Source organism: Poeciliopsis prolifica, unplaced genomic scaffold (assembly GCF_027474105.1).
Source record: "Poeciliopsis prolifica strain line A6 unplaced genomic scaffold, Auburn_PproV2 SCAFFOLD038, whole genome shotgun sequence".
Taxonomy (NCBI): Eukaryota; Metazoa; Chordata; class Actinopteri; order Cyprinodontiformes; family Poeciliidae; genus Poeciliopsis; species Poeciliopsis prolifica.
Genome location: NW_026562413.1, coordinates 4,272,461 through 4,297,091, shown reverse-complemented (window position 1 = coordinate 4,297,091; position 24,631 = coordinate 4,272,461). Strand labels below are relative to the sequence as shown.

The 24,631-nt window shown below is 39.0% G+C and overlaps 2 protein-coding genes across 4 annotated transcripts in view; both read right to left on the bottom strand.

Annotated features, from left to right (window-relative positions):
* Window positions 1-14,957, bottom strand: part of znf704 (zinc finger protein 704) — a 53,739-nt gene extending 38,782 nt beyond the window's left edge. Inside the window, exons 1-2 of one of the 2 annotated variants that reach the window (XM_055054090.1) lie at window positions 14,157-14,957; window positions 6,091-6,275 (exon numbers count right to left, since the gene is read on the bottom strand). In XM_055054090.1, coding sequence (XP_054910065.1) covers window positions 6,091-6,275; window positions 14,157-14,417 — 446 coding nt within the window. In that variant the 5' untranslated portion in view covers window positions 14,418-14,957. Of the gene's footprint in view, window positions 1-6,090; window positions 6,279-14,156 lie in introns of both variants that reach the window. The other variant, XM_055054089.1, reaches the window with a different exon arrangement.
* A 2,383-nt stretch (window positions 14,958-17,340) lies between these two features.
* The window catches only part of pag1 (phosphoprotein membrane anchor with glycosphingolipid microdomains 1), a 54,467-nt gene continuing 47,176 nt past the window's right edge, over window positions 17,341-24,631 (bottom strand). For both annotated transcript variants that reach the window (XM_055053917.1, XM_055053918.1), the window contains exons 9-10: window positions 21,151-21,207; window positions 17,341-20,626 (exon numbers count right to left, since the gene is read on the bottom strand). In XM_055053917.1, coding sequence (XP_054909892.1) covers window positions 20,285-20,626; window positions 21,151-21,207 — 399 coding nt within the window. In that variant the 3' untranslated portion in view covers window positions 17,341-20,284. The remainder of the gene's footprint in view (window positions 20,627-21,150; window positions 21,208-24,631) is intronic.

Below are 24,631 nucleotides of genomic sequence, written 5' to 3'. Positions count from 1 at the left end.
GCATTTTTGGTAAGTGTGAAAAAGCTCAACTTTAGAGACTAAAAATAATACTTATGCATCTGACAATGACAATTTCATTGGTTGTTCTGCATCTTTTGCAACGTAAAGATTTTTGTTTGCAGCTCAAATCGAATGATGGATATTTTACATGGCACCACTTTTCCTTTATTATTCAGAGATATGCAAAAAAATTTACCAGAGCTAGGAATTGGGTGATTTTACAGATTACAGATTCAGATGGCATAATTTACACATTAAGCAGTACATAGTAAGCCCAACAGAATAAACCTTCACAGAGGCAAACGACATACACAGCTGACATGTATTTCTGATCAGTCAATCAAAAAACAAAAATGATTAGTAAACATGCCATATCTAACCATTCAGATAGTCTAATTTATATGTCATAAAACATGTTGGAAGTCTAACAATTGAGGTTCAACTCTACTAACTCTTCTGATAAAAGACACATTGACTGTATTTAACAGTCCTAAATAACAACCACAACACAACTATTTGCTATGAAACACTAAAATTTTAATTTAAAATGTGAACTCTATTTTATATTTATTTTGAACAAATACTGTAATTTACATCTAGGGTTAATGAAGTATTTTTGAATTTCAACATGCCTGGCAGGAAATCAAAGTTCTTTCCTTTCAAAATTGCACACAGTTGCTCTTAAATTTGAATGGATCTGGAAAAAAAAAATGTCTTTGTTGACATTTTAATTTATCCAAGTGTTGGCAGTTCAGGGCTTCACAAAATGTGAAATTGTTGCATCTCTAATTTAGCAGGTCGGTTCTGCCAGCAGTTAAAGGTTAAAGAAAATGAAATAAGGAAGAGACCAAATATCCATTACTTGCACATGCTAAAGTTCACGGCTTTAGAAAAAGATCACGGCTATATTGGCCACTGATCTGTGAATTAACCTCTGTGATTTACTTTAATAGATATTCAGGTTATTTTATTAATTATGTGCCATTTGCATATAGATTTAAACTCAGTCTACCAATAGAATAATTGCTGGTTCAAGTCTCAGGGAGCACGGAGAAGGAGATGAGGATCAGCACCATGTTGAACAATGAGAGCTTTGCCTTTGGTGAATCAGTGCATCAGAAATCAAATGTTAATTTAATAGAAGGAAGGGAGGGAAAGTATAAAACTAGGTGTTCATAGTAAGTAAGTAAAACCACTTACTTACTTTAAAAAGACTTGTAATGCCTAAGACTTATTTAAAAATTGCACAACTTTCATGCCACAATATATTTTCATGTACCACAAAAACTTTTTTTACAGTTTGGTTGAATTTAAGAAAATGTTACAATGAATGGTTCTCAGAAAACACTGCCTCCAGAAATCACAATGATAAATTACATAACATTTGGAATTAAGAAAGCCATTATGGCTCCAAAGTAGGAAGGCTCCATTACGCAGGACCCTTCTTTCACAGCATATGCAGTAATTGCAAGCACTTTGTTGCTATTTTTACAGTAAATTTGAACAGCTAAGGCAATCAGCTTATCAAACTATCTGACTCAGTAATATGCTGAGTGAAAAAAAACATCTACATTTGCTCCGATGAGAGAAGGCTGAAATTAGCAACACAGAGAGTCAGTGGGAAACAGAGATCACAGGATCTGTCGTCTCAGATGGTAATCTCATGGTTTCTCAAATCTACTTGCATCCAAACCAGAAAAACTGTTTTCTTTGGCAACTGCTGACATGCTCTCTCACTCTGTCCTTCACTTAACGTTTACCCAGAGTTACTCACTCACTCACCCTCTCTTCAGAGAATCAACTCTTCTCTCTTCTTCCGCACGGACCTATACGCTCCTCCTTTCTCTTATTTCGAAACCCAGTCCGCAAACGCCAACAGGGAGTTATAGAAGCAGTCCAAAAGCTAGGAAATGGCCACAGAGAGAAGCAAAACCACAAACGAAAAACAAGCGGATTACTGGACAAGCCACTTTATCAAAAGATAAACAATTATTTGAAAGTCCCTCTAGGCTCCTGTTTTGTGATTGGCGTTCCTCCATGTCTGAGTTGGCTGCTGTACTGTACTCGGAGAGCCGAGCACATGGTTGGCTCGGCCCACTGAACTGGCTGATCTGAAAACACACTAATGAACAATAAAAACAACGCTAACAAATTGTTTTGCAGTGGCATCAAATCTGGCTCCATGTTTTTCACTTACAGCTATGAGAAAGCCATACTTTGAGGCAAGTGGGACTATTTGACAAAAAAAAAAAAAAAAAAAAATCACAGAGAGGCCAGGAAACGGAGCCAAATGTGAGTAACTTAAGTTCATAATAGAAAGGGAGGACTGGCTGCTGAGTCTGAGGATCTGGACCCTTAGAGCTGTTGTTTTGGTGTTTTGCAGTAATAAGCAAAGCATGCTCCTGATTTCCCCTTAACCAGTGCTGCAGTTCACTTCCCCTGACAGCAATTAGGCTCCAGAATGTTATTTATCAAAAGGCAAGCCATTCATTTCTACCAGTCTACCTCAACCAACTCTTGCTAAATCATTTCCTGCAAGGAAAAAACACTCACACACTCGCTCTTAGAGCAGGCCCAGCAGCTGGCTCAGAGCACAAATTGAAACGGTGGACAAACATCCAAGACTTTAATAGAGACACAACATGATCTGTCACAATAACAAATTTTGCTGAGCAATTAATGGTCTTAAAAATTACTGCGATAAACAATAATATTGTTTGAAGACCATTTTAAACTGATGTAATGATCATGACATAATAATGAAAGAGATATCCTACCACAAATAAATACACTTTATTTTCAAAAGAACATTTAACACTGGAACTGGTAAAACCAAAGTGGAAATAAAAACTACATTCAACCAAAAGAGTACAGATTGTGAAGTCTGAAAACGTCCAACGTTTTAAGATTAGACTTGCTAGAGTCGCAACTATCATTCTCTGGTGTGTGGTGTGTTCTGACTGATCGGGTCCAGTCGCTAGAACATTCGACCGCTCCGATCTAAATCAGGCATATTCAACATGTTGGATTGTCCTGGCCAGTTTAACACTGCAAGGTGTGGGATCTTCCTAACTGGGAGAGTTCACGCTCCCAGTTAGGAAGAATGTGACAGGTTAGGAAGAATGTGACAGGTAGCCAATCAGAAAGCACGGATTCCCCTCCACATTTTCCCCCTGAGAAAGCACGGAGGGGAATCGCAAACAGCTGACACGGCACAACCCAAAGTTCAATGGACATCGGAGATGACATGTGGAAACAACATTAATGTTTATTCAACATTTTGTGAAAATTACAAAGAGAGGAGTTGGAGCAAAATTGCTACCGCAGTTGATAAACCCGGTAACTTTTCAGCTGTTCATTGTCAACGTGACATAAATAGGTTATAATGATAAAGTTATTCATTCAGTCAGGACTTCACGCTGACACTAGCCACATGCATTGCAGGTAGATTGTAGTAAAACGTTGATTAATGCCTGGTTTTAAAATTAGTTAACTGGACTTGTAGCGATTATTTTGTGCCCGTTGTTGGACACCACATGGCATGATTGAACCCATTACACCCATAATTTCTGTTGGCTAGTGTGTGGTCTCTCAGGTTTCGAAAATGGGCCGACAACTCCAAAATCATGTCAGTGATGAGCACCGGAATTTAGCCTTTTTTCATCCAGTGTCATCAACAGAAAGAGAAAAAGTCTGGAAGAAACAATAAAGTCGATAAATTAAAATGGGGTCACTAATTTTCATTTATCATGCGATTCATTTCATTATTGTTAATCGGGACAGGCTTAGACACAACTGCTCAAAATTAAACTGTGTTAAGTTATAACCTGCTGAAGCTTTTTTTGAATTGTTGTAGGGACCAGAATGAGTTTTCTAATATCCTTGATCCTTCTTCAGATTACATCATGACATATTCATTACTCCCTGGTAGACAAGCTTGTGATTTGGGAGGCTTTAAAGGTTTGTCCTTGTCTTAATTGCAGCTCTTCATAACTTTGTGTCAGGAGAAACTCCTGCTTCCCTCCAGCATTAGGGCAGAACTGAAAATCTGTCGCAGGTGTGCAGAAGATGAGGGCCATGGATCTTAATCTTGAGGTAATAATACCGCAGTGTGCTGAAGAGGTCACTTTATGGATATCCAAGTAAAAAGCTCAGGTCGCAGTCTGCACAAACATGAGGCAACAATGAACTTTAGTGTGTTTTATTTCAGGAGGCATATTTCAGGAATTGAGCTGAATGTATTTCAACTTAAGTCTGATTTTGCAGTTGCTTTGATTTAGCAGAACATGTTAATGGACTTTGAGTATCTGGTTTTAAAGTCTCCAAGAGACACAAAGAAAGACATTAAAGGGGTGGTATTACAGGATGAAAGACGTTGAAGGGGTGGTATGTTCCTGGCATAATGTCAATAGAGCACAATTAAGTGACTATATTAGTTGCAATAAAAATACTGCATATATATTAAAGATAACTTAAAAGAAATTTGATTTTGTAATTTAATGCCGTGAAATTATACTTCGTCTCTAAGAAATTTCTGCTCTTTCCCACGTTCCACCTTCAGCATGTCATCACAACAATGCCTCCGATTATGGCATTTTCAGCCATTCTTAGGACTGTTGTGCTGAGAAGTAGTTGGTATGATGAGCTCTCCAAGGAGAAGCGATATGGAAATAGATGCTGCTTTGTGAAAGCCAGGGTTTAGGTACCCCTGAATGGCTGCCAAGGGAGATTTAAGGATTTCTCAAAACATGCATGAAAGAATCAAAGCAACACTCCAGGTAGGTTTTTGATAAGGGGGATAACACTATAGCGTGATGTAAAGCTCAAGAATGCTGATTCTACATAATAGCCTCATCCCCTTTAAGTGTACAAAGTAAAAATTTTAATGTCCATAAGCATAAAAAAAAATAGATATTTTTGAACCTACATTTTTAATCCACAGCATGTTGGTGTTTCATATCTCCTTCTGTAATGATAATGAAATGACTGCAAAATAGCAACATTTATTTTTATGAGAACAATGGGCACTTAGTTTTGAGACTGATAAGTTGTGACTTCTCTCCACATTTATAATGAGAATAGCGATCGGTGTGGACTGATTGTGCTATAAGCTACGCTGTAATGCATTTTTGTTGTTGGTCTGATTTTAATGACCAATGTTAGGACTGTTCATAAAGTGCTTGTCTCTGGGAGGACGAAAATGGCTTTACTTGTTGAAGCTGTGAAATAATCAATACACCATCTTACTTTGACTATGCTCAGGTAAAGCTTACAGCATTCAGTGCATCTTTAAATCCCTTTAAAGTGCAGGTACGTGCTGGTACTAACGTGCTTCATAGTGATGGTGAACATCTGAAAAGTGTGGCTTGCATTCACTCTCACTTTCACAGCGGCATCAAACAAGTTTTCTTCTATGACTGCAGTGTACTTAGTTCCATAATTTTATCATTTCTGACAAGAATCTCTGTCCTTGCTGACGTATGATGCTGCCATCACCATGTTTCAGAGAGGATGGTACATCTAGAGATTTGCTTGTAGACCAAAACATAAAAAAAAAAGATCTCTTTTCCTTGAACTTGCTTCAGCACATGAACTCTCAAAGATTAATTTTGTGGTTTGTTGTTGTAATGTGACAACATTTAACAAAGTTCAAAGGGTATGAATACATTTTCAAGAATAGCTACTGATGTAACTTTGGCTTTGAACAGCCCAGAATCTTCCAGGACAGGGTTATAATTTTGCTTCAGATAACTTTGGTTGGTAATTAATCATCTAAAGACACTGACATTACTTGTGTGAAAGAACATGTGGGATGGGATAAAATATGTATGTGTAATAGCAGCAGAAATGGACACCTGCCAAATTAAATCAGACTCTGCATGCTGCCAAAATGGTTTCAAGGATATGACGAGAAATGGAACGTCGTCCAGCATAAACTGTGTCCTACTTGTCAGATGACATATCGGTGTCATAAACTCTCCATGAACTCTGCATTGGAACATGCGCCAAAGTCCCTCTGGGAACCACACAGACAGTCAGTTCCTCATATTTGGTATGCGCCTGAACGCATTTATTCTCAGAGGGTCTTACCTGGCATGTGGGACGTCAATGCTGGACGAGACCACTTTGCGTTTCTGCTCTAGGAGGGACACGGATCGGGCGTCGGGATCCCGGCTAACTCGCTTCCCGTCCCCAGGCCTCTGCTCTTCCACTGCCTCTGGGCTCCAGCAGCCGCTCTCCAACTTGTGACCATCTGAAACCCCGTTACTGGAGCTCTGCTGTCAGGGGGTGAACAGAGGAATAAGTCACTCCCTGCACTGAAACAAAAACAGCTTGCCACAACTCCGAGCAAGGAATGTTGTAAACATGAGAAATGCACATTCGAAAATAAGTCAAGCAGCTTTGCAGCAGGTGAAACAGTCCTAAATATAACTTTTTTGTTACATTTAATAATATTACACAATTATGGAGAAGCTTTACAATACAAAAAATGTTTTTTAAGCCAGAACCAGATGGTGAGGTAGGTTTTGGCTTTGTCTGAACTTGTAATCTAAATACTGACAATAATTCCATATTTACATTTCAAATGAAGGAGTACAGTATGGCTTCAGAACAATTTCTGGGATCCTGAACCTTAAAAGGCTGTTCCAAAATATATTGGAGAAACCAAAAGATGTGCAGTGGTCAGTTATAAACAAAGCTCTTTTTCCTGCAGACGTTTTGGCGTTTGGAGGTTTTCCTCAAAGAAAATGTCCTATGCAAAAAACTTTTTCTTTTTTAAATAACGGAAAGCAAAGTCTTATTGCTTTCCATCTTATTGCTTCATAACTTTTATGAAGTTATAACTTCATAAAAGTTATAACTTTTATGAATAAGTTATAACTTTTTCATAAGTTATAACTTATGAAAAAACATTAAACATTTCATTTAGGTCACGTCCAGAGATAGGCACTTTAAGTACATTACTATTCCTACATTGCAAGGTTACGGTTTTCAGTAAGTCAACACAAAGGCAAAGAAGATCAAAACTGCAAGTTAGAAAACTCTTAAATACTGGACATTATTCAATATATTCACTATATTTTTTTATGTCCTCCCACATACAGCTACAAATAATATTATGTGAAAAAGGTCCAAGTACACAAAGAAAAACTTGGCACAATACGTATAACTAAAGCAAAACATGTAAAGGTAAAGTCTCAAGTTCTTTAATACTCATCCTTGGGTTTCCAGCAGCTTTACATGAACAGCAGTGCAAAATAGGTCAAACAAAATCACAAATGTTCAGGGAGAGTGCAACAAAAATAATAACGTCGATAAAATACAAAAGTGTATTAAAAGTTAAATGTTTGATATGACATTTCCTTTATTTGAAAGAATAAACATAAATATTCAGACTCCAGCAAAAGCACACTGACATAATGACAATTCATGTTATTATAATGTAATTATGTCATTTTTAAGAACGACTTCGGAAAATCGAACAACTTAATGTAGTAGCAGGTTTCAAGTTAACCATTATTTTGAAGAATATCGCAGATTTCTGCTGTTCTGCTTCTAATAGCAACAACACAAGCAGTTCAAGCTTTTGTAATTTGGTTAAATGCTGGAGGCATTTGACCTCCAGTCATGCAGATTAACAGATTTGCTAGTTGAAATAGCGTAAACTTAAGAAGAATAGTTGTGGTTCTTCAGTCCCTATAATGGCTGTCCATGCTTAACATCACTGGAAATATTTCCAAACAGCCCATTTGGTTCTTTATGCAACTGAGAGACAGATGAAGTTTTGAGACCATAACTTGACTCTAGAACTGGGACGGTTAACCACTGTTTCTTGTTAAAGAAGTATGTTTATTAGACATCTTTCAGTTTTAGCTTTAAATTGGTAATGCTACTTTAAATCATCGCAGTTTCCAGAGAAAAAAATAAACAGTTCCCACAAACTGAAACCGAAAACCACCTAACAAAAATGATGAAGTTGGCTGAGAATAATGCCACCAAACAAGCTTCTTAAATATAATAATCACTGACAAAAAGCTGTGTGAATTAACATGTCTTTTTGCACAGTGTGGTATTATGGGGTAAATGTTACTCCTCCTTGCACTGCCAACATCAGCATTTATTCACAAAAACAGAACAGAATACACCACAATCTGTCATAAACATGCAAAATTTCAGACTTGCATCTCACCTCATCTGACATTTACTTTTTTTTAAGCCTTCCATCACTGTCCACATCTGTTTTATGTTAGCTCTGTAACCTATACAGGAAGCCCATTCTGACCTTTACATGTTGTGGTCGTGACAGCGGCAGCTTTTTTAATAAAAGTAATTAGATCAGGTCACGCATTTTTACATTTGCGGGGGGATTCAATACAGCGAAACCAAGATTATTCTACAGAAGCTCATTATGTTGTCAGAATCCCCTACTGATATACGTCTATTCCTCCTAACTGGGTGAAATTGACTCAGAAGTACCTCAGCAGGGGTCATGATATGAGCTGGGTGGATCCTCTGAACTTTTAAGGAAGGAAGCGTTCATGCTTCCTCAATCTGTCCTAAAACACAAGGAACAGTGGACTGTCTTTCAGTTCTTTACAACGGGGTTTTCAAAGCCTTTCTTATGGCCTTTGTAGTTGGAATCAGTTTAAATAAACATGCAAGCATACTTAGTAGAAGAGAGCTGATTAGTGAAACTATAGACACGATAAAATGAAAATATGCCTTTCAATTCTTGGGGTAAATTAAATTTTTATATCTCAAAGGCTGAAAACTAGTAAATAGCAAACGTTTTCATATCACAGAAAACCTAACTAAATCCCAAATAAATCCTAATCAAAGTGGAAGGCACACTACCATATAGTGCAAATATAGTGAATATAAAAGCACAGCATGGCTATTTATTAGAGTTTTAAAAATATTGTTTGTTTTGTAGACCTCATTCAGCAGAAATATAAAGAATGTATGTGATGCAGCTTATTGGCAACACAGAAGAAGAATGGAGTCTATACCAAAAAGGTCCTCTAGAGGTAGATCTGGTTGGGTCAGTTGTCGTACCTACAGGGCAAACAGAGGTGTTGTTTGTGAGCATAATGTCTTTGATTTCCCATCCAACCAGTAGATATGCAGCATTAGCTTGACTCAAGTTTTGAAGGTGAAACGAAATGTAATAAAAAAGATAACTTAGGATCAACATATAGCGATATTGTGGTGTACATTAGTAATAACATTGAAGACTTATATTACTGTGGGAAAGTTAAACTCTCATGAGTAAAACACAGATTGACTGTGTTCAGAAAGATGGGACTTTTACAGTTAACTTCCCAGGTACAGTGCCGGTCTAATAGGTCTCCAAGCTATTGCTTTCTGACCACATTTCTTCTTACCTCTGGACAAAGCCCTGACTCGCATTAAAGCTGGAGTCTTTGCTATTACTAACCTTTTCTTGGACATTTATGTCCAGTGCTCAAGTTTGATATTTCATTCTTAATGCCTCAATCTCTGAAAAGTTTCAGCTGCATTCTTAGCTGCACTTTGTTCAGATTTTATTAGGACTGCACAGTATTAGTAAACCTCACAGTGGTGATAATAATAGTAAAAATAATATCTACATCAGTTGTAATATGTTTCTATTTTCTTCTTTCCCTTATTTTCATCTTCTGTCACTCTGTGAGTATCTGTTGCCATGAGACTTTGACCAAAAGGCTGAATATTACACTAATTTGTAAAATTTAAGTTCATAACACTTGGAATACATTAGACTCTGACCATGGTGGTCAGACTCTCAGTGGAGAACAATTACATTTCTTTCACCATTTTCATCGAGTCCGACTCATTTCCAATCAAGATCAATGAAGAAAACTGAAAAAGAGACAAAATATCAATTTGGTATGGAGTATTTGACAAACTGACTGAAGTAAAACATTTACTCACCAGAGCAACAACAATATCATCACAGAAAAACACAATTTGTCCCATCACATGCTGCAGATGCATCCTTAGGTAGCAAAGTTTGTAATAAAATAAACGTAATCGTTGTTGCTTCCTTTCATGGAAGCAAAAATAAAATGCCTGAATCTCAGAATGAATTCACACACCACCATGCCTTTGTAGCTCTATCTTTGTGCCTGAAGGCCTGTTGAAACAATCAGAGTAAAGGCCAAAACATAAGCAGAGTGACTCACACAGCTGTCAATGACAATAGAGCTTTGAGGAGTATTTCAGGTTGGTGTGTGTTTATGAGTTCGTGGGTGATCTGGACTGTTGCCTTACAGATCAGCTACATGATTAGACACGAATGAGACTTTTAGGCAACAGATGAGTTCTCAAAAGACTAGAATCTTTCACAGAAAGCATTTTAAAATGCTTTTTCAGGCCTTTGTAAAAACAAACAAACAAACAAAAAAAATCTGAGGGACAACAATGACACAAAAGGTCAGAGCAGTGTGTGTTTGTGGACACAGAGATGTTTGTTTGTGGACTGTAGAAACACCTTTGAGCTAACAGAAAACAGAGATGTAAGGATATTAAATTCAGGTAACACGGGTGATGTTTTTCCACACCGAAGATGGAAAATTTCACACCAAACTGTTAAAAATTGACTTGTTGACCAGCTTCTCTCGACACGTTTCAGATCATGCCATCTGTTGTGAGCGAGCCCTGTGATCTGAGCTTCACTATTAAGGCTCTGCAGTTTGTTTCAGTGCATGTAGCCTGAAAACTAGCTGAAGTGCTGCTCGAGTGAGGAATTTGCTCCTACAGTCAAATTTCTGTGCACTCCTACAGTTTTTTTCTGGGTCCTCTTAGGAAATCCAAGCTACTGAGGTGACACATTTCAAATCATGATCAAAGTAAGACAGTCCTCCTTCCTTGCTCTCATGTTTCTCCAGCCCTCCTCTACACCTCCTTTTGGACTTGATATCTTATTCAAGGTACGACTGAGTCTAGCAGCAAAACGTCCAAGTCAGCAATGTATGCCGTATTTTCCGGACCATAGAGTGCACCTCCCTTTAAGTCGCACCCACAAAGTGTTTTTAAAAATCCGGAAACTTACATTTATAATCCGCAACGGGTTATAAGCCGCTGGTATCTCCGCCAGTTTTCCACAAGGACGCAGCAGAGGGTTGCGTATTGAATACATCTGCTGTTAAGGACGCAGCCCTGCATCTCCAACGCCGAACCATGGATTCGTTCACGCCGAGCTTACATGCAGCAGCTATGGATCTGCACTGCCAGATCGATAGTCTTCAACTTAAAAAGCTGCATCGTATGAACTTCTTCATGTTGTTGCCTTGTTGACAGGGTACGAGTTTGAAAACATTTCTCCGTCGTGCCAGCTGCAGGCATGTGCTTGTTCTAAATGAAAATAAGCACTTTCTTCTTTGATTTCCTATTTCGATTCCCAATGATTCACTTCCTGCTGAAGAAAGTGAATTATTGAAGTTGAAGAAAAAATTCACGGGAAAGCCGCGTGGTTCAAAGCGTGGGGAAAAGTAGAGGCTTATAGTCTGAAAATACGGTACACGCATATAAAAAAAAATATTCAAATATCTGTGTTTCAAAGAAGTTAAAGAAGCCTCCAGAGGAACTGTAAAAATCTGGCACTGGTGAGAATTTACTGTTTTTGTAGGTTGAGCAGTCTAAAAGAAAATATTTATTTGTAAGAATTTACAAGGCAGTGTGATCTTTCTTAAATAAATTTTACTTTAGACATTCTTAAGAAATAAGTTTCTCACCTTATGACTCCAGTGAGAAATTTCAAAAGATTGTACAATACTGTCAACAATTATTGACTCTTGCGCAGGCGGAGGCTTAACACCACAACAAGCTGGTCTTTTTTTCTGAGCATCAAAAAAAATTATTGTCGCTCGAGATACAAAACATACCTTTGCAAATAAACGAGTCAACAAGTGGCGCCCAGTTCGGCCCCCCCTTAAAAAGAGAGGGGGGGATTCATTTGACAGACTGGGCTTGGTGCCAAGCATCCAGATTCTTTGGGGCATGCCACCCGTTGCCAACCTGAGGGTGCCTGCTTTATTGGCTGTACAGCTGCTACTGCTCAAACGAGGCTGCAAGCTCTCAAAAACAGGACCCAATCCAAGGTTTCGAGAAGTTTGGGCTTAGTAATAACACACACCAGAGGAAAATTACAGCCGTACCACACTCTGATGCACACCATAAGCAGCACAGACCCACACGTGAAGCTGCACACACTGCACAGCAGACTCCTCCTACTCCTCGCTTTATGGCTTGTTTTCGACCTTGGTAGGAATTGAGTCGTGCTGAAAGAGACTTGACCATTGTGCTGCGAGCCTCAGCTGCACTCTGCCTGCACTGGTGACTGTAGCGCTACAGTGAAACTGCAGTGAAAATGACCAAAGTGCGAATAAAGAAAAGAAAAAAATAAAATAAGGCAAACATGTCTCCAGGTCATTCAAAGATCTTAAAAATGATTGGTTTTGTAAAAAGTTAAGTTAGTAAAGGATCTATAAGCCTTTGCAACAGAGGCCTGGAATCTGAATGCTGCTACCAACAGTAAAAAATGTGAGGAAACAAAAGTGACCACAGGTTTCCTTTTTTTGCTCCAGAAATATAAAGCATGTTACTTCATCTGTGAAAAAAAAAAATCAAGTCTGAGTGGAAAAAAATAGCTGTTTACTCAGACTTACTCATTTCTCAGTCCCTCCCTTACTGTAAGGACAGAATAACACAAGCTTTCCCCGTAGCAGAAAACACTGAACTGGCTTCTGCTGCTCACACACTCTCTATCTTTCAAGTTTTGCCATTAGATCACCATTGTTGCCTCACATTTGGATATTTTAAGAGAGAATTGCAATGTAGCTGCATGCTATCTTCACACCATGACATCCCGTTCATAGTGATTATATTTTTATATAGACGACATCGCTCACTGCGCAGAGCAACACACCCTATGGGAGACCCCAATCAAGCTTTCTATTGTTCATAATGCAGGTCCTCTCAGCATGGAGATGGTTAGTGTTGTGCCCACTGAAAACAATGCAAAGAAATATGACTGTGATTATAAGTTAAGGGCAACTTCAGTGTTCTGCAGGGAATCTGTGTTGGATTTCATAATCTCAGCCACAAAATTGAAAATAATTAAGAATCCATCTACCCCACGCAGAAATTATTTTAAAAACTTGAGACCTGAAATCTGTATTTTATGTAAACACAAAAAAAGCATCTTTTACTATTTTATTGTAGAGATGCACATATCAATATTTACCAGGCTAATCCCAATTTTCTTTCAATTCTGACACCAATTCAGATTATTACAGATCGGCTTTTTTTCACTCAATAAAATGTGATGTTTTGATTATTTTGATGCATTCAGTCTACAACGGTGTATTTAGACACCAGTCTAAATACATCAGATTCCCCCCGCCCCCCGCGTATGCTCCCTGATCAAAGTAGCATTGGCCAATTCTAATCTCTGACTCAAGAGCATCTTTACTTTTGTTATTCAACTGTTGTTGAGACCAAAAAAGGGCGCAATTCAAGCAAGAACCGGCGGTCTAACATTAGAAAAAGTCAAATTATTTACAGAGCAGATTCAGAAAACTGCAAGTTTTCCCAAAAGTGCTGAATAAAATAAGCCCGTTGTGCTTGCAAAAACTGGAACGTCAGTGATTATTCTGGATGCTGGATGAATAAATGTGCCAAAATGACGCAAATTCGACAAAAGAAAACATGCATTTAAATGCTGCACGTACAAAATTGCATGCGATTATTGTTCAGTGCGAAATTGTACAACGCGTTCCTCGCGTCGGTCCGAAACGCTGCAGCTGCAGTCAGAGCGTGTTTGTTTCCTTCATATTACCCACCCTCCAGCCCACATAAACATTGCGCAGGCCCCATCAAGCCCTCTTTGTCCCACATATGTGTCATCGCCAAATGTCATGACAGCACATTATTTGATTAAATAGGCAACAAAACGGATCTATTCCACATTTTTGACCGATGCATGTTTGGTTTTAACCACCTAAATTTGCAGAGAGCGGAATCGGTGGCTGACATCAATCCGCTCCGTGCAGGAAGCGGTTAAACGCTGCAAAACACCGCACAACAGTGATGAAGCGCAGCCCGCCGGTCGGGGCCCTTTCCGTCCTCAAACACGCAGAGAGGCAGGCACACACCTTCAGGCTGGACTTGAGCGGTCCTTTGGCCGCCGTGTGGTTGGATCCGGCGGCTATCTCCTCCTCGGAGAACTCCTTCAGGCTTCCGTCCTGCAGGAGCACGGTGTACACGCTGCGCCGGGGTCCGGCGGCGGACGCGTCCCTGTTTTCCTGCTTGACAGCCTGGACCACTCCTGTCACCGGGGCACCGTCCCCAGTCGGGCTCGTTGCGTAAACGCGGCTGCCGAGGATCGACCGCTTCACCAGGCGCCTGGTGTGCATCTCCACCGAGTGTGTCGCCGTGTGCAGAGCGCTCCCAGCGGGGAACTTCAATTCGCCGAACGCCGAAACGCGGCCGGCGGTGAACAAAACGTCGGGGAATGGCACAGGACCGCAGCGGGCAGACTACGCGCTCCAACAACCTCGGCGGCAATGTTGGAAAGCGACAACATACTCGGAGGGGGAGGCAGAAACTTCCGAAGCGCGTCCCGAACGCAGGGGACTCGAGCCGCAGAACTTTGACTCGGCGACAGACGGCATATAAACACGAACCGCTCGCTGCAGAACAGCCTCCAATCTAACCGGCGACCAACCTTCCTCGGTGCGACCTGTTTGTTTTCCCCACTGCTCCCAGCGAGCTGCCAGGGGGGGCGGCGGGAAAACGCGGCGCGGTCACGGCCGTCTGAAGCCACGACAACATTCGTTCACGATTAAACAAAATGGCGACGCAATCGAGTCAAAAGGTCCCGCGCGCAGGCAGGCGACGTCGTAAGACGTCGAGCTGTTTTATTCTAGCCCGCAAAACACCCCGCCGACCTGCTGCAAGCGTGAAATACGATCAAGACCGTACCGTTTGGTGACTCTGGCCCCGACTGTGCTCTGAATCCAGTCCGTTCTTTGCTCCGACCGAGCGGGGCCTTTACCGGCGGATCGCTGCCTGTAAACATGTGCGGTCCGGCAGCCGAGACGGGCTGCAATTGGACGATGCCGCACACGCCTCCACAAGCCCCAACCGCTCCCCCTCTTCCTGCAAAGCAGGGTAATGCAACTCTTGAAGGGTGCTCCATTCAAAACAATGACGCAAGGATGGAGAGGAAACGAGATGGGAGGGTGGATGGAAGATGGAAAGTGGGAAAAAGGGGATATTTAGGCTATAAGAAAAAAAATATCTTAGCCCAGACAGACGAGCTTTATTCCTTAACCTAGTTATAGATGGATGTGACCTACTTTTAAAGTACCATGGGAGTCGTAAATTACTGTGATCTGGTTGAAATATAAAATTGAGTGCATGAGAATGTATTAGTGAGTCAACCAGTGGTGGTTCTGGCACGATTTGATACCCCCCACCTCCACTGGCTCAAACTCCACCAACAACAACCCAGCTCTTTTCACACAGAGAAAACTTTACACAAAAAAATTCAGAAAGTTTGTAGACAGAAAAAAACCCCAAAAAACTTGCAACCAGACAAGAATGATTCAATGCTAATGCAAATGCTAATAGCAGTTAGCAATGTCACTGCTTGTACATTACTAAATCCCACGAGTTGTCAGATTTGGAACTGTTAAAAAAAAACAAAAATCAAGGGTATGATGTCATGTCATCTTTTGCTTCACAATAACTCAACCAGCATTTATTCCTGGTGAACTGGCACCATGTTTAGTTTGTTTCTGAAGTACTCAAATAAAACCATGGTCTTAAATGATTCACTGCATGTACATGTTGTTTTCCTTCCACCAAGGCCATTAGCCTTAAGTTCAAGAGGCTGGATTATGTATTTTACAGATATATTATGGCATTTTACAGCCCAATCAAGTAAGTATGTTATTCTCTGTTTATATATGTGTTGTATATCTCAAACATGACTTAAAATAATTTTGACTTTGCAATTTTATACCTTCACAGCAAGTGTTGGGACACCAATGTATCCAACTCCCAGAAGCCGGAGGTGTCGCCCTGGGAAGTGTGGCACTCGCTCCATAACTATTTTGAGAAGTTGTAATAATTGTTGAACTTCAGAGCAAAGTACATATATGTGCTAAAATGACCGGGTCAGCCCAGCTGTCAAGCTAATTAATAATTCTCAAGAAAAATGTCCAAAGATGTTTGTTTCCAGACTTGTACATCTAATTGCAGCGAAAGATGGTTCTATGAAGTGTTGACTCAAATGCACAAATGCATGCCACACTTTTCAGATTTTTCAGAAAACTGTCAACAACTATGCATAATTTTTCCACTTTACAATTGAACACTATTTTGTGTTGGTCAGTCACAAAATCAGTTTAAAATGCATGGAAACCTGTGGTGTGCAAGGATGCTTGGCACTGGACGAGACATTACAAATTTTTTGTTTGGAAAACCTTGAGTGGTTTTCCAAACGTGTACTTCACTATCACTTCATCTACAGTATATTTATGTTATCGTCGAATCCACAATGTCTTTTTTTCTTTCAAAGATCACACATAGTCTAAAGGTCATTGCGAGTGCTCCTCAGAATAAAAAACAAATAAATTTTGTAATATTCATCGTTTAATAGAAGAGTTCATGTGATAAAATATTTACTTGTAAATATTGGAAACTTGACGGGGCGCAGCAGCAGATGCGACAGTAACTGCCAAAACGGGCTTTGCCTTTTGATCAAAGGCGGGTGTCACTACAGAGTTGTCTGCTGCTTATTCAGGAGGAACACATGGCCTCATTAGGGGAGACATCAGAGGGAGGGGTGCACTTCTGTAAACCTTGACGAGACCCGCCCTCCCTGCAGGGGAAAATCTGTGTTTATATGACCAGGATAGGAGGAGAAAGAGCAGAAGTAAGTTTAGGTTTACTAATATATGTTGTCCTGATTAGATTTGGCACTAAAACATCTCCATTTGGCATTTCCTTAGAGGTCCTTCATAGCATTCTGAGAACATTAAATTTGATTACCTGATATGCAGCTACATTACTGCATAGGGGAGCAATACCCTCAAATATTTGCTCTTCTTACACAGGAGGATATAAATAACACTCACCATTACGTTCTTGTTGAAATGTGTACTTTCCTACTGTAGAGCACTAAGGGTCAAATGCATGGACTCATTCAAAGATCCAACATTAGGAAAAGAGTATTTAAAATGTGCATCATTTAAGAATCGATTACCCGTCAGAACAGGTCGGCTGTGTGTTCTTAAACCACAAACAAGCTCCATCATGAGACAAACCAGCTGAAGATACTGCAACACTTTAATATTTGGATATGGGTGGAAACAGCTGACAGTAATTTTCTGCAAGGGGAGTATACTGTGGCAAAGAGGGATAAAAAAATACAGCAAAATTACAACCAAGTAAACATACTTAAGTAGTTTTTTTTCCTTTTTTTCTCAAATTTAAGTACCAAACTCATCTTTCAATGCTTGTACCAAAATAATTGTACCACTTCACTCACTTCTGATTAGTTGCCACTTTGTTACAATCAACTAAAATAAAAAAATAAAATAAAAAACCAAGATGGACATTCATAATTGCTATTAAATAGTAATAAAAAAAACTTGACATTTCACAAACAGGTACAAGATTACATCGCATTTCCTGTGAATAGCAGTTGGTTAAAATAGTGCTTTTACTATATACACACATTAGCTGGCATTTAGTCAGTACAAGCTGTTAAGTAGATGGATCTAAAATACAGTATGTGCTCAAAGTTTACACATACAAACCTTCTGAATTCATTGGCACCCATATTAAAGATGTGTAAAAAGACTTTAAAAATAAATGCATCTTGTAATGGAGTAGCATAATCACACGGAAGGAAAAAAAAGCCTTTAATTTGAGAACATTTCATCAGTTAAGAAAAAAAAAACATTTAAGTGGTAATTATTTGGTTTATAAAAAATATTGTAAGATGATTTACAAATAGTGAAACTGATTCATTTTTAATGTATATTTTACAAAAGTTAATCACAATACTAATTTTTTTGCATTACATTGCATTGCATTACCTATGATATTTATTAAAATAGCAAAGTAAAATAATATTAAAAATGAAAGAGGGAAATCCAATTTTTCCTGTGATATAACTGGCGTGAGACAGCAGCGAATTTCACTGAGGCGCTCTAATTTGAGAAAGATAAGAGAACATACAGTTCAAGTAAGCCAGATGTGTGTTGATATTTAGAAGACAGGAAAATAAAATAGAAATCCATCTAAATATTACCTTAGAAAGAGTCAGATCAATTTTATTTCGTAAAAGCACTGACAAATCAAAACTGAATGAGCCCCCATGTTTATTTTAAATTGTGTTACTTCCTACAATTTAAAATAAAAAATTCTACACTGTTCAAAACACATTTGTAGATATTTTTTGTAGTTTTTACAACATTTTGGACATTGGGGTAAAAAACATCTCACTAGTTTGATTTCATTAGCAGTGTGATCCACAGATCCTAAAAATCACAATGCTGAATTTGGCTTTTGATTCAGAGATGCGGTGAAGGACAATTTCACAGTTTTTCCTGGCAAATTAGATCACCAATCGTTTAAAAATCTATAACTCCTTGTAAATCCAGAGTGCATTACATTATGCTAAACGTAGATTCTGGAAAGCAGCTGGTGATCTCTGATACCTTGTGGAATATGTAAGAATTTAAATCTGCTGGCTCTGTGGTCCTGGTGCATCAAAAACCACAAAGATGTGAAATTATTGATCTATAAGTCTCTAAAAGGTAATAAGGTGAAACTGTTCTTTTTTTTCACTTTCTGGACGAACATTTAAATAAGGGTTCTGTCACCGAGATACAAATACGACCGATAAAAAAGCCAAAATTTCTATGTAGCAAATCAAAGATGAATGTATACAATACAAATTTTTCAGACATTCTGAGGTTTTGTCTTTTAGATGATAAAACAAATCTAGAAACTAATTTTCCAAATAAGTTTCCATATTTTTCTTTCTCATCCAAGTCAAAAATATATCTACGCTTTTCAATACTGTGAAGAAAGTGTTTATCTTGTCACACACTGTAAGTAAGACGGTAAGAAGTATATCCAAAGCACACTTCTGTGAAAATTTCAGAGCGGAGTTATGCTCCTGAAATACTAATGAATATATTTTTAAGGCTTTGTCTTTATTAGAGGTGCTAATAAATGCTGAAGGTGCTTTGAAAAATTAACTGTGGTGATGATTTTTGTCGTACCATTAAAATAATTCAAGTGCTTTGAAGCAAGAAGAAGACTGTCCCTTGTACCAAAAAGACAACAAAAAAAAACTGTTAAAAGAACACAATTAGGCAAGTGTGTTTTGTCATTTAAATACATAAGTACTTCAAAGTTTGTGGAAGCTGACATCTAAACAATAAAATGAAAGGAACGCGTACCGAAGTGGCATCAAACCCTCTGTCGACTTTCATTTAGTATGTCAATGAAAATGCAAGAAACGTCTATAAAATCCTCTCACAGACAGTCAGAAACATTTCACAATTACACAATAATAAACATTTTCAAATAAATACAATATGATTTGTACAAAACCTGCTGCTGTGGACCCTAAAGTTTATAGAAAGGTCAAAATGCACTACGAAACTCTAAAGCTCAAATGAAAAACAATTTTTTTTCCTTCGCAGTGACTGTTTCCAACCTTTCGAATGTCAAGCCCACTAAAGAAGGTAGCAGTCTCAGTTTTATCAATTGACTTTTTTCCGCTAGAAACCTTTTCACGGGAACATCTGGTGAGAATGCACGGTGGAGGTGCTGCAAACTTGACAGAAGAAGGCCTAGAAACACGCTGTTTGATGCCTCAGTAAAATATGACAGTTATCTAAGCTTGAAAAACTAGCTGGTGCAAAGAAGCCATACAAATCATCTAACCTTCACATAATACAGTTGGTGAATGACTTTTACGCAAGTTATATGGCACTAGATCAATATCTTTTTTTTTTTCCTCTGTTGACAGGAATATGTTGCGATTATTTTTAACAACCCAGAGTTTTTAAGGCCTACCAGTACCGATGTCACACTCAGGTTGATTAATAACGTTCAGACATGATAAGCCGTACCTAAGCTGTAAAGAAGATGTACACTCGATAAGGAAACTATGAGAAGCAGTTTGCGTCAAAGGCATCCTAAACAGCTGCTTCAAAGTGCTACTGTAAGATGCGACGGCGAGGCAGTCAACTCAAAGACGGGACATTTCCCGACTGAGACCCAGCTCTCCCACGCTTTCATAGTCGGGCTCTGGCTTGCCGTTCCCGGCTCCATGATCGTCGTCAGAGCTACTAGTCTTTGGGATGCGGATCGATTCGTAGCCGGGATCTGAGCTGTCCAGTGGGGGCTCTTCGCCCGCCTCGGGCTCGTCGGGCTGAGCGTAGATCTCATGAACCGTGGCGTAGAGGTCGCTGGAGGACGAGTTCGGGACAATACCTTTTATCTCTGCGATGCTGCTGTAGTCGTGCTCTTTGTCGTCCTCGCTAAAAGCCTGGTGGCAGTTTGTCTTATTAACAGTAGAGTACAGCGGTGACTGAAACAAGAAAAAAAGAAAAGGAACATTAAAGACATGACGATATGATACTTGATATGGGGTTCAGGAACCCGAGACAGTCAAGTTAAAACAGCAAATGGTACACTTTGAATGTATTCACCATCTCCACTCAACTGGCACGCAACTCGCAGAGAGTCAAGAGCATTTGACTAGTTCACATACAGTTGTTTTTAGCTAATCTAACACTATGGTAGTCCTAAGAGAGAAATCTCCAATTTTGTTTGTCTAGAAATAAAAATAGGGTTTAAAGAATCAGAAACTGTTCTAAAACAAGAATCCCAACCTACCTGGGGTAAAGTGATATGGCACTGGAGAACTCTTTGAGACTTTAATCAATCTCAGTATTCCAGATTCTGAACTAGAGACGATCAAATTCTGTCCAGACTGATTTAATCATTAGCACTTCAGGTGTTGGTGGATTCCTATTCAGATATTTACAGGGCGCTGCTGTCTTGGATCAGGAAATATGCAGGTTTGGGAATAAGTGAGTTGCACACACTTACTTCATTGTCTGAATGTGGGTGGCGTTCAAATTCCAGTGGAGGAGACGGGGAATTTAACTGTGGAGAAATACAGAGAAACAGATTCAGACGTGGGAGCAAAGGCATGAAAGGAAAAGCCGCCCCAAAGAGTCATTTAGTAGCATTTTAAGGGCTGCGCTCACTTCTGATAAGAAGGTGTTGGTCATTGCACCCCCTTGCCATTTTGTACTTTGGTTGCTTCAATTTTTTGGAAGAAAAATGTTTTGATAATAGACTGTTGTAAAGCTAAAACTTTTGAAACCGACTTTTATTAAGACGAAAACGTTTTCAGACTACTCTTCCGGAACATAACAGTTTTGCGTCCAACTTCTGCAGGGGTACAAAAATTATTTTCTTGGTGCACCTAAACAATTTTGGAACAAGAATTTCATACCCAACTTTTGAAACATACCGGATTCCCACAAGCAAAAGTTTCGCATTTCATAAGTAGTAATCTCACACTGGGCGATTCATACCGACTATGAGTCAATTTGTACACACATGAACGTTTCATACTTCTTTGATTTAAGTAATCAATAATTTGCTAATAGTATACTGCAGAAAAAGGTGGTTATGGTGCTACAGTACATATAAATTGATCTAAAGAAATCTTATTATTATTTTCTTCTATAATCAAGCCAAATGCTTCACACAGGGTAATGAAAAGATTTATTTACAGGTACAAAATGAAAGTAGGTAGGGCTTTAAGGCCAATGTGGATACAAAATAAGGGCATGACCTGCTGAAAGGGAGAATTGATCCACAGCCTCCGTAGAAAGGAGTAAAAGTAACCGACTGCAACACAAAAAGCCAACTAAGACATTTCCAACAACTTTGAAGGAACACAATCAAGGAAGAGTTGCACTTCTTATTGAGCTGTATTAATAAAATATGCTATCAAGATATCGATCACTTCTAAAAAATGCATACTCTGGTGAAAAAAAAATTAAAATCTGTATGAATGCCTTGGAACGCTATGGAGCTGATCGATGGTGAAATTCTAAACCAACCCCTCTGGTCCGAGTCGAAAACATGTTCTGCATCTTCTGCGATACATTTCAAACTAATGTTGTACATAACCACCCATTCATTAAAAAATTATTGAGTTAAAGTCAATAGGGAGTGACAGGGAGAGGGATGCTTTTTCTGCATGCCCTCTGTCCATTTTGTCTAATGATCGATGAGGTAGCCATTAATCAACAAAACCCATCAGACAAAGCACTTCAAGAGAACTAACAAGGATCTCGATACACCCACCGGCATTCCCTAAGTAGCTGACATCATGCGGAAAGAAAAACAAAAACAGAGCTTTTTGTGTGGACACTTAAATTAGGTCCTCGGTTGGAGTTCCCAAGGTTAAAGCTGATGGATGCAAAGGTGCGGCCTTTGTTTTAGTTATGTCCACCTCTTTGTTCGGATCATACAGGATACAACCTGCACACAGAGTTCATCCATCAAACTGTCCAACCCAGCTGTATGTCTTAGTGTCTTCACATGTGTTTCTTCCCCGGAGCGTGAAAATCGATATGACTACTTTATGGATACCACGCATTTGGAGACGTGATTACTTTTATAGATCCAGCCTGAGCTCAACAACGCAGCAGACGCCTTTGTCATTTCACTTTAATTAGCCAGCCAATTAGGCAGAATGCCCCCTGGGGTGATATATTTGTAGAAAAATCAAGGATGCAGGTGACTCTTGGCCCAGGCAGTACAGCCTTGAAATGTGTCTCAGAGTGAAATAGTCCTCAAAATGTTCTGCTAATTAAAGTGGACATTTAATATTGAAGTAAAATCTGGTTTGTATACAGACAATGAATACAAACCAAACAAGATTTTGAAGATTTCTTTTAAAATCTTAAAAAATAAAAATTCACTTGTACAATAAAGCATATGTAGTAACTATAAAAGCACACATAGAAGTTTGTCTTCCGTCAGCTCAAAATGAGACTAACGCCTAACCGATAAATATTTTGACGTCCAACAATAAAACGCGGCGCGCTTGTGTGTGTTGAGGTCAGATCAGATTAGGAGTATGCGTTGATGTTCCACACATGTAGGAGATTTAAAAACATACAAGGCTTTGCGGTAAGCTGATTACAACCACCTCATATGATGGACGGCCCAGGTGTCAGCATGTCAGTCATGAGCGATGCATTTGTTGACAGACGCACAGTTTGAGCGCATTAGGCTGAGCGTATATGTGGTCACTCAGGAGGAAAGACCTAAGAAATCTAAGGTAATACAGAAAGGATAAATTACATCTCGCAACAAATACGTTTCCTGTGTTAGAATGACTCCGTTTCTCGACAGGTCTACAGCGGTGCTGAATGATGAGTAGATCACTGTTTTTCTGGCCTACATCCCAAATTGCGGGATGTTTGACCCCGCTGGCAGCCCACCAGCGGGGTCAAATTCATTTCCTGCCTCTCACATTACATGCCAACAGGCACCAAGCCACTGCAAACTGTTGTGTATGACAGTTCAATAAATGCTCACCTTTGCAGCTTTACAGAAGCTGAAGGTGCTTGAGAGTGTTTTTCCCTGTTTGCACCCATCCTTACAGCAAATCCATTAGTGTGTGCAGTAAAAAGTACATATATATGGTATAGTGCATGCTGCAGTTACTGGCATCTCTATAAGAGATGCATAAAATTAATCTTTTTACTGTAGTAGGACACATTTCTTGAAGAGATGAGAATAAAAAAATCTACTTAAATTCATCTACTAGAGAAAAACAAAAGAATCTCATGTTATAAAATCTTAAAAAAGAAAAAAAATCACTTGTACAATAAAGTGAGGGCTCTTAGTCAGTCTCTCTACATCATTCAGAATCTTGACCTTTGCCCTCTTCCAATTAGCCATATTTTTTTTATCCTTATGTGAATGAATTACCCGACAAATACACATTTCAGTTCAGTAGTAGATCCATGTATTCAATTCCATGGGCCCACAGCATCGTGGATCATCCGCTGTACTTAACAGCATAATGAGGTGATAATGCAGACGAGGAGAAAAATCAACTTTTGTTTGGCACCGTCTGAATTGCAGATCAGAGCAGATTTTTTTCCATCAAGCATCTCAAACTGCTGGCTGGCAAATCGGCCGCAGCTATCTGCTGTTATGAAGATGTTGCTGCATCTGTTAAAACTATCTATTGAACTGAATGATGGCAAACTCAAGCAAATTGCTATTTATTTACCATCTTCTTACTATTGAGGCCTGACTTTAATATGTCCCTTTGTCTTTCCAATTTTGAAGAGAAATCAAGAAGTCCCGGCTTACTAAATGTTTCTAATCACTCTTATCAACAACAAAAAACAAAAACTGACATATGTATTTAAACATTGTTTTAGTAATATTGATTTTAATTGTTGGGACAGTCAATAAATGTAGAACAGATAATTTTCAGCACTGAATAAATGAACACAAATTAAAGGTTAGATTTAAAAAATAAATAAAT